This window comes from Sinocyclocheilus anshuiensis, unplaced genomic scaffold (assembly GCF_001515605.1).
Source record: "Sinocyclocheilus anshuiensis isolate Anshui unplaced genomic scaffold, SAMN03320099.WGS_v1.1 scaffold1014, whole genome shotgun sequence".
NCBI lineage: Eukaryota > Metazoa > Chordata > Actinopteri > Cypriniformes > Cyprinidae > Sinocyclocheilus > Sinocyclocheilus anshuiensis.
In genome coordinates this window covers 297,041-306,734 of record NW_015540943.1, presented here as the reverse complement: position 1 = coordinate 306,734, position 9,694 = coordinate 297,041, and the positions used below count along the sequence as shown (strand labels likewise).

The following is a 9,694-nucleotide window of genomic DNA, read 5'->3' as shown; positions in this document are numbered from 1 at the left end:
TATATATATATATATATATTTATTTACTTACTTATTTACTTACCCTAGTTCTAAAATAACTAATTACTGTTAGATACTGTTAAATAACTAACTACTAAACTACTGAAATGGCAATTATTTACTAAATTAAATTGCTCAGACATGATTTGCAACACTTTAACGCTTTTTATTTTACACTTTTTACACTTGTCTGTGACAGTTTTGTACAGTGGAAGGCTTCATAACAGCTCTAATGGATGAATATCCCACAGTCCTGAGGAAGAGAAAGAAACTGTTCATCCTCATTGTCTGTATTATATCCTTTGTCATTGGTTTCTCCAGCATCACCCAGGTAAAGATTACCACCTGAAGACCTTTCTGTTTTATTGTGTAGGACGATTGACTATTTTCTTGAGTTTCTAATAGTAATGTGTGTGTTCTTTGTTTTAGGGCGGCTTATATGTGTTTAAATTGTTTGACTACTATTCGGCCAGTGGAATGTGTCTCCTGTTCCTGGTCTTCTTTGAGACAATCTCCATTTCCTGGTTCTATGGTATATCTCCTATACTATGAACATATATTCGATGTAAATGTGAAGTGAAGTTTCTAAAACTGAACAGTTCAAGCTGACCTTCTTCCAGTTGTTAAAGAAATAATCTTGGTTAAATACAACTTAAATACTTCCACTGTAAGTGCACTATTTTAACTACTGGGTATTGTAACTACATACTGTGTTTACATTTATAAACTATTGGTACAAGACAAAATTACTTGAAAATCTCTGACACTACTTGAAAACTGGAGGGAGTCATATGGGAATGTTAATATGCTGGGTTCCTGAATCCTGTCTAGTTCCAAGTATGTATTGGAACAAGGGTTACTGATGGAAGAAGGAGCTCTTACTAGTAGATCTAGCTTGCTTGATCATTGTAGATATCCATCTCTTCTCTCTCTTTAGGCGCAGATAAATTCTATGAAAATATTGAAGATATGATTGGTTATCAGCCTTGTGGCTTTTGGAAATATTGCTGGATTTACTTTACTCCAATAATCTGCTTGGTAAGTACTTCACCTGCAAGCAATGAGAATAAACTTAGAGACTATTATGGGCTGTGAACTTAACATGTTATTATTGTAGCGTCTGGACCAATCAAACACACAATATATGTTTTGTTAGCTATATTTAACAAATACTCTGTAACACCCCTCAGTTAACAAGCCATATGAGGACCTATGGACCCTTCCCCCGAAATGCGTAACACCCCAAGTTGTCTGTGAACGAGGCCCAGGACCCTGGTTACCATGGCAACCCTGACACCAGATAGATTTTACGACCTAATGGCATGTGGCGGGGTCAGCAGAGCTCATTAGCATTTAAAGGAAAATGCTACAAAACTGCGAGCTGTTTTTGACTTGGTAAAAAATTTGTTTTTTACACTACCATTGAGAAATTTTAACTAAACTATGTTACAGACTTTTCATTAAGACCCTAAAGAATCATATCAACTTGTGGTAAATGGGCATCCCATGACCCCTTTAATAATCAAAATAGCATGCAGTTTGTTTAATATAAAATGTCCTAACAGCCCCAAAGAGACAAAAATGTTTTGTCACTCCTTTTATCCTTTCATTCAACTGTATGAATTGAGTGATTGATTATCCAGTAAATGCCCATGTCTTTAAAGTCACCGTAAAAGCAATTCAGAGAATTGTTTCTAAACACATTACAAATCAAAAGTCAAAAGACTGTGAACTATCTAGTACTGAATTGTGGAGTAAGACCGTTGAACAGTTTTTCACCATTTCTGTGTTCAGGAATTTTTGGGTGGGCCTGAAAACATGTCTCGGTGATGCACTGGAGCCATTGAGCATGGCCCCTTCCCAAACACTGTAAGAGGTGTGTTCGACTTGAAGCATAGCTTATAGAGAGCTCTCTACTTTGATATTAAACACTGATTGGTGTGCGCAGCACTGCTTAAAGTCGAACACACCAAATAACTAGAGCGCATTAGCATCAGTGGTTTGCCCGCTCAGAATACCACTTATTTTTTCAAGATTTTGATACCTTATTTTATTTGCTTACCCTTTTTTATTTTTTAAATTTGGCTGGGTGGTTAATAACACTTTTTTTGTGTGTGTGGTGTGACAAACTCTCATGTAATTACACATTTACATTAATATTGATTTACACAGACTTTAATGAACTGATGTTTGAATTGACTTCTGTGTTTCCTGTTTGTAGGGTGTTTTCACATTCAGTGCAATAGAAATGACTCCTCTGACACTAGGGAAGTATGTGTACCCGACCTGGGGTCAGGGCATCGGCTGGTTAATGTCCCTCTCTTCCATGATTTTAATACCCGGTTACGTCATCTATATGTTCTTCTCTACCAAAGGCAGCATCCGACAGGCAAGACTGATTTTAATGTTTCTGATCTAACGTTTTTTTTTTTTTGTCACAGTGTCCTTCCTGCCCTGCTTCCTTCCTTCCATCCTTTTGAATTTCCATACAGCTTCAAAATGTACTTCCTTATAAACTCCCTTTCTACTTCTTTCCAAACCTCCTTCCTTTTGAACTTGCAAACTTCCTTCTTCCCAAACAGGCAAACAAAATTCTGAATTTCAAAATGTATTCACTCCTTCTAAACTTGAATAGTTCCTGCATTTTTTTTTTCTTTATGAATTTCCAAACAAATTTCTGAATATTCAAATGTACTTTCTAATAAACTTACTTCCTCCCTTTCCTCCTTCTTTTTGAAAATTTCTTGCAAACAAACCATTGAAAAGCCTGTAAAGTTGTTGCCTTCGTTGCCTTCCTTGTAAATCCCCTTCCTTCCCTACTTTCTTCAAAACTTCCTTTCTTCCAAACAAATGAGCAAACGTCTTAATATTCAAATGTATTTCCTTCCCTCTAAACTTCATTCCTTCCTTCCTTTCTTCCAAACAAACTTGCAAACAACCCTTTGCTAGTCCTTTTTGTACGAATTTGCATAGTTCCTGCCTTCGTTTCTTCTGAGCTTTCAAACATACTTCTGAAGTTCCAAATGTACTTTGTTCCTTATAAAAAACCCTTCCTTCCTACTTCATTCCAAAATTATTTTAAAACTTCCTTCCAAACCAACTTCCATACAAACTTCTGAATAGTGAAATGTACTTCCTTCCTTCCTTCTGAAAGCACTTACATGTTTCTTGCCTGAACTTCCTTTGAAATTTTCTTTCTTCCAAAACAAGCTTGCAAACAAATGTCTGAATATTCAAATGTATTGTTCCCTTATAAACTTACCTGTCTTCCTTTCCTCATTCCTTCCAAACAAACCTGTGTATAGTTCTTGCTTTCTTCTTTACAAACTTGCAAACAAACGAAGCTCCTTCCTTTCAAACTTGCATACTTCCTGCCGTCTGAAATAACAAATTTACTCCCAAATGAACTTACTTTCTACTAAACTTCCTTCCCTCTTTCCTCCTTCCTCCTAAACAAAATTGCAAACAAACTTCCTTCATTGACTATTGTTTTTTCCTCAGCGTTGGCATAAGATGACCGAACCCACTGAGCTCACAACCTCGGAAACCAATGATCCCACACAACAATCCACACAGACATCAAGTACAGATGAAGCTTCTGTCTGAGATTGTGCAATGGACATTAAAGACCAGCGGAAAAATAACTTTTCCTCCCATACTTTTTGTCTCTTGGAGAGTCTACAACAGATGGAAGTGGACTATACACATGTTCGTCTGACTGTTTTTCTCCCATTTTATTTCCGTACATGCCTCTCTGATGTTGCATAATGTAATGTGAGGGGTTGCAGTACTTGTGTCTGTCTTCAGTGGAGAATGCAATTTCAGTGACTGACAATTTCAGTGATCAGTATAAATCTAGATCCAGTCCAGGCAGTTGATTGGAAGGTCTACATAACTGTTGCATACCTGTTTTATATAAAATTTCTCACAGTATTTACCTCAAGATGGTGAGTGAATGCATGTGTTTAGTGGTGTGTTTCTCTTGATTTCAGCATTATAGTGGCTAATTTTGAAGGCCACGTATGATTGTTCTTGTCACAATTTTTTGAGCAAAATTAACTACAGAAGTTTTTTTTTTAGGTTCAAATTTTTCTGATTTTAGGTTCAAACTTTGTATTAATGTATAAAATGGGTATATTTTAGAACATTACCATTTCACCATTTTAACGTTCAGTATTCATGTTAAAGTGTAGTAAGAACTAAGTGATGCTACTGAACATAATTTAACTGTTTCTGAGCAGGCTTGTAAATACATTACACTATAATAGACAATGTTACAGCAGCCAACATATTTAATTTGAAACAAGGCTATGGGAATTAGCACAGTCTGTTCATTCCATTCGACTCTCAATTATTCAGTCAACAAAAAATTAGTCATGACTTTAAAGGCCTGACAGCATATATATCTATGTATCTTCTCTGAACGTCTATATTAAGTGTTACCAAAGCTACAAAGGGGACTTTTATTTTGAGGATTCTATTTGTAGAGATTTTGTGAATTGGTTACAAATTCAATAAAGAAAACAAAAACTGATGCTTCAACATATACACATTAATAGAGCTATATAGATAGATGTCATTCAGCCATGTAATTTAAAGGTTAGTGATTTGAAAATATTAGTAATTGATAAGAATGTCTTGAGAGGAATGGTCTTACTTTATTCTCGCATACTTTGACAAACACTAACAATCCAGTAGGGCATAGCAGCAGTATAAAAACCAAAAGCAATATGCAGCGATATTTTATTACTGCCTTCTATTTCAGCAGCAGTTCTGACAGCAAAAAGTAGACACTATAAGTTAGCTGACCTCTGTTAGTGACCTTTGACCTGTGTTGATCCATAGCTCTGCATTAAAGTTGAAAAAGGCTCTTATCATGTGCTGATACAACAAACCACTCATGTCAGTCTGAAAAGGACAGCAAATAAATAACCAGACCACTCGTGTAGGTCTGGAATAGATAGAAAACATGTTTAATAACGTGTACATCTACAATATAGATAGAGTAAAACTCACAGTTGGATGATGGGACTGACTACCTTTCAAAGACATAATTTGCTAACACACACAATAACTTTCTGTCAAAATTAGCGCTAATAAATCTTGATGTTATACTGCCTTCAAGTTCTACTGGGAGTTCTGAAATCATAAGTACAACATGATGTGTGTTCAAGTGATTTTGTTCAGAATAAAATGGGCCTTTCAAGATTTTTTTTTTCTTCCTGTCTTCACTTCTGAACAAAGCTTTTTAGCGCTACTGCTACAAAACAAAGGTGAAAGGATGCACATTAGTGTGTAAATGCTGCCTTATCCATGTATTTTATCCATGGCTTTATCTCACATGAATCTCAAAAACTAGCTAAATGAGTAGTATTTTGACTATTTTCATCAACAACACATTAACAAGTTTAGCGTACAAACTAATGATGATTACAATATTGTGGTGCCGTTCATTTGCACTCATCTCATAAATACCATCATTCTGACAGGACTTGAAGGCAGCATAACGCACCATTGCAACAGCCCTTCTGCAGGCTAAACCAAGGTTAGTGTTAGCATCGTAGCCTTTGGTTGTGTGAAGGGCTTTAATTCAACACTCATCTTTTGGGTTAGATCACATCTCATTTGCTAGCCAGGGCACATTCGCTCAAGCATAATAAACTCCTCAAAACCAGGGTCATGCACAATTTATCTGGCTTCCTGTTTCCATCACCTCCACGCCAACTCCCTCGGGGGCCAAATGCAAGGCTACGGAAAGAGAAAGACAAAAAGTGAACTCCCGTCACTCAGTATTTAATAGAAAGGAATCTAGCGCTGATTCTTTCACCATTTTTGCCGCTGGTTGTGCAATTCACCTATGTTTATTCTCCAGACTAAGCTGCTGTTGAAATTTTTGATAAAGGAGAATAATAGATCTCTGTGACAGTTGGCTGTTATTCCAAGGCTGGATCTGTAAAAGATTCGGTCATCATTTACACACCGTCATGTTGTGTTTGCTATTATTTTGTATGCAGGAGATATTTTGAAGAATATTCACAATGACCTTTCTGATACAATTGTGTAGACACCAACACAAGCTCATTGGGAAAATGTGCTTCTACGTACAATTAACTGCAGTTTTCAGCTAAAATGAACACCAGTGTCAGTAAAACCCCAACAACTTTCATTTCTTTTCACCAAAATTATTACGGGGCACATTATAGACTAAAAAATACTTATCTGTGTGGTTCTTTGCGCATTTTCTCTACTATGTTAAACACAAGCCACGACACGTGATAAAAGAGCTCACACTGCATGGTTGCTTCAGGAAAGGCATTTTAAACTCATGTTTGAATATTATCGGTTCAGTTTTGAGTAAGTTTTTGTGTAGGTGGTACGCAATGCAACAAAATTATTAAACGTTTAGCACCACTCACCAGACATTCCATTTCCAAACTGCAGAAATACAACCAATGTAATAAACTGTTGGCACAATCGTGTTCATCTGTTTTGGAGAAAATTGAACATGCTGGACATTTTACTTTAAAAGTGACATTAAACGCCCAAAGATGCAACATAGCATAATTTTCCAGAAATGTTGTCACATGTACATTTTCACAATTAGCCTGGATTGATGAAAACAGAAATAAAGTCACAATTACTGAGAGATATAAAGTAACAATTCTGTGACAAAGTCACAGTTACATTTTATTTTTTGTTGTAATTATTATTCTGACAACAACAGGGTTTGATATGAACAAAATTAAATAATGACAGAATTTCCATTTTGGAATGACCTAAAACTAAAATGACCTTTAACTAAAAGAATGCACTATTCATTCATTGAGAATTAATTGGAGCATATATTAAGAAGAGAGGACAATTTGCTGATTTCCAGGTTGTGCAATAAACTCATGTGTTGAGTTTCTCACCAATGTACAGTATATGAAAGATCTGGTGTTCATCATCCCAAATCATCCCCATACATGGAACTAAAGACACAATGAGAAGAGGAAATGAAGATCAGATTGGGAGCTCCAAACAGCAGCAATATAATTATGAAACAAACACACAATCATATAAGAATAAGGAAATAGGACACACAGCTACCTATGACACATCGATGGTGTTACAATAAATAATACAGCTTAAAGTCAACATGAAATCCAGTTAATACACATTCCTGGCTTATGTGCCTCTGAAATTACTTTCTTTTCCCCAGATAATATCACCACAGTTGTAAGGGGCAACAGCCAAATAGCTATTTAGGCAATGTCAGATTTGCTCTCGAGGGTGAATTTCACCTTTAGCCTCCATGTCCCTTGGAGTGCTGGCAAACCCGAATTTATGTCTGGCTTCATTATTCCATTCACTTTTCATGATCCAATCCAATTTTTATTCCTGGATTTTTCTTTAAATATTATTTTTCACTTTACACATCATTAACACGTCACATTGTGGAAGCAAAATAGGTGGTGAATTATGCTTCATGTTGACTTTAAATGTTTATGTTGATGACAACCTTTATCAGAAATGGTGGGTAGTTAACATTTATCGGTGCTAATTCATTACTGCTTTATATGCTGACATATGATAGCTACATACAAGCAAAACAAAAATAAACCATCGATCGGTTTTCCATTCAGCTGATAAAATCAGATCAAGCCAGACAAACATTCAGGTTAAAGTGTTTTGTGCCAACAATGTGCATCTCAGTTGATGTTTCAAGTGTCACTCAAGGCTCTCGAAAAGCTTCAGACAAGAGTTTTAGGAGTCAAACGGCAGAGATAGGTTTGATGGTGCTGAAGGGTGTCTCTTGGGCGCTTTATATAGCTGCGAATATTGATGAAGGAATAACACTATGAGACCATGTTACATTGTCTGCGTCATGTGATGACAGTGATGTAACATTCTGTCAGACAAACACACATTGTCCAAAGATGGTTGCTGGGATCAAATGGCCTTTTCACAAGGGCCTTATACGTTCCAAGTTGCTACATAAAGTTCAAGTACAAGCATTAAAAGATCTCCATCTTCTTTCAGGTACTCTCTGAAATTCCTGAGCATGAGAACTATAGCCATTCGCTGGCTGTGACTGGCTCTTTTTTCCGTCATTGAGCCGTGATACGTTGCCACACATAAAAGGTCCTTTCACATGACTCGTGTCAGGGCTTTAACACAACCCTCTATGAACTTTGACCTTCAAAGGCAAAAGCATTTTTTACGAACTTGCTAGGTAGTAAATACACAGTGAAAGCCAACGGAAGAGGTAACACATATTTGAGCTTTAAACAGGATAAAAGTCCCACTGTTTGCACCGCTACATCATAGAAACATTGCTGGCACTTCAGAAATTCCACTACACAGTTAGCATAATGCCGATATTTCGGCACAAAAACCTCTCATTCACAAACCACCCAAAATCCAGGTTAAATGCACACTAAATGAGCTGGTAAAGTGCCATGTGCATTTAAATTAATTCAATTATGTTTGTCTCTTCTATCCAAATTATGCTTGTTATAGAATATGAGTAGTTTCCAAAAAGTTCATGCTATTTGCTTGCAACTGTAAATTTTTTAGAGATCACGGCAGCCATGCGTTTTCAAATAATGATCAAACGATGGAGAAAAGTTTCATAAACAACCATTTATACTTATTCAGTCAACTGAAGTCAAGCCACTGGATCACAGTGGTGAAGCTACGCTGTACTGTCCTAATAAAGCATACCATATTGTGGAAGTCCGCTGGAATTAATGTATCAGGTACTAAAACAATAAAGAAAGCACATGCAAATAAATAGTGCTATATTTGGACACCAATAGCAAATTATGTTATCTTGTAGAACATTTCTTGTTTTCATTTTTGCATTGGCACTGCTCACATGATAAGTCATGACAAGTCTGCTAATCGTTGGTTATGTTTAAAAAGATCAGAAGCCAATCAAAACTGAAATCATCCTAATTTTGCTAGGCGCATTGCAGTATTTGACTTGAATGTTGACACAAGTCATGTGAAAGAACCTTAATACTTTCTACATTCTCAATTTACACAGATATATCAGTTAAAAGGAGTGACATAAAATACATTTTCAAAGACAGGTGATAATTAGGAAGTAATTCACATTTCACAGGAATACAACATCGCCACATGAGAAGTGGGGGATGAAACAGTTTGTGGCTAATGGTATCACTTAAAAGGTTTTTTTTTCTTCTTCTTTTTTTAATGTCTGTCTACCTAGAGGGAATCTAAATGATCGTTGATTTAAGCATATGTTTGCTCTAGCCCTAAGCATTCAACAGTGCAAAAAGTCCACGGAGAAGGGAGTCCTCATTTTGGCACATATATCATTTTCCAGTCGAAAGCATACACACGCACTAAATAGACTCATCAGTAGGATAATAAAAGCCAAAAAGGGTGATTTTACACGTAAAACCAGCTCCTGCACAAAAGCAAGTGTCGGTGGAATTGTCACATTATTTCGTGAAATCATTTTGTCTATAACAAAATGCACCAGAGAAATCCTGTCAAGAACAAGTACTCAACGATATAACCTCAGAGCGCGTCCAGAAAGACGAGACCTGTTATATAAATTTGATAAAACTACATAACGTTTCAAAATACACAGCAATTAGGTAAATCGTATTTCCGTATTGGTTGTTTCACATATCTGCAAAGTCAATAAAGTCTTCATGTCTCTTACCTTAAATATATGCAT

At 36.2% G+C, this 9,694-nt stretch overlaps 1 protein-coding gene across 2 annotated transcripts in view; it reads left to right on the top strand.

The window, feature by feature from the left end:
• Positions 1 to 4,029, top strand: part of LOC107689715 (sodium- and chloride-dependent GABA transporter 1-like) — an 18,500-nt gene extending 14,471 nt beyond the window's left edge. For both annotated transcript variants that reach the window (XM_016487846.1, XM_016487845.1), the window contains 5 exons: positions 200 to 331; positions 430 to 532; positions 938 to 1,038; positions 2,222 to 2,389; positions 3,502 to 4,029. In XM_016487846.1, the coding sequence (XP_016343332.1) occupies positions 200 to 331; positions 430 to 532; positions 938 to 1,038; positions 2,222 to 2,389; positions 3,502 to 3,606 (609 nt within the window). In that variant the 3' untranslated portion in view covers positions 3,607 to 4,029. The remainder of the gene's footprint in view (positions 1 to 199; positions 332 to 429; positions 533 to 937; positions 1,039 to 2,221; positions 2,390 to 3,501) is intronic.
• Positions 4,030 to 9,694: the final 5,665 nt, after the last annotated feature.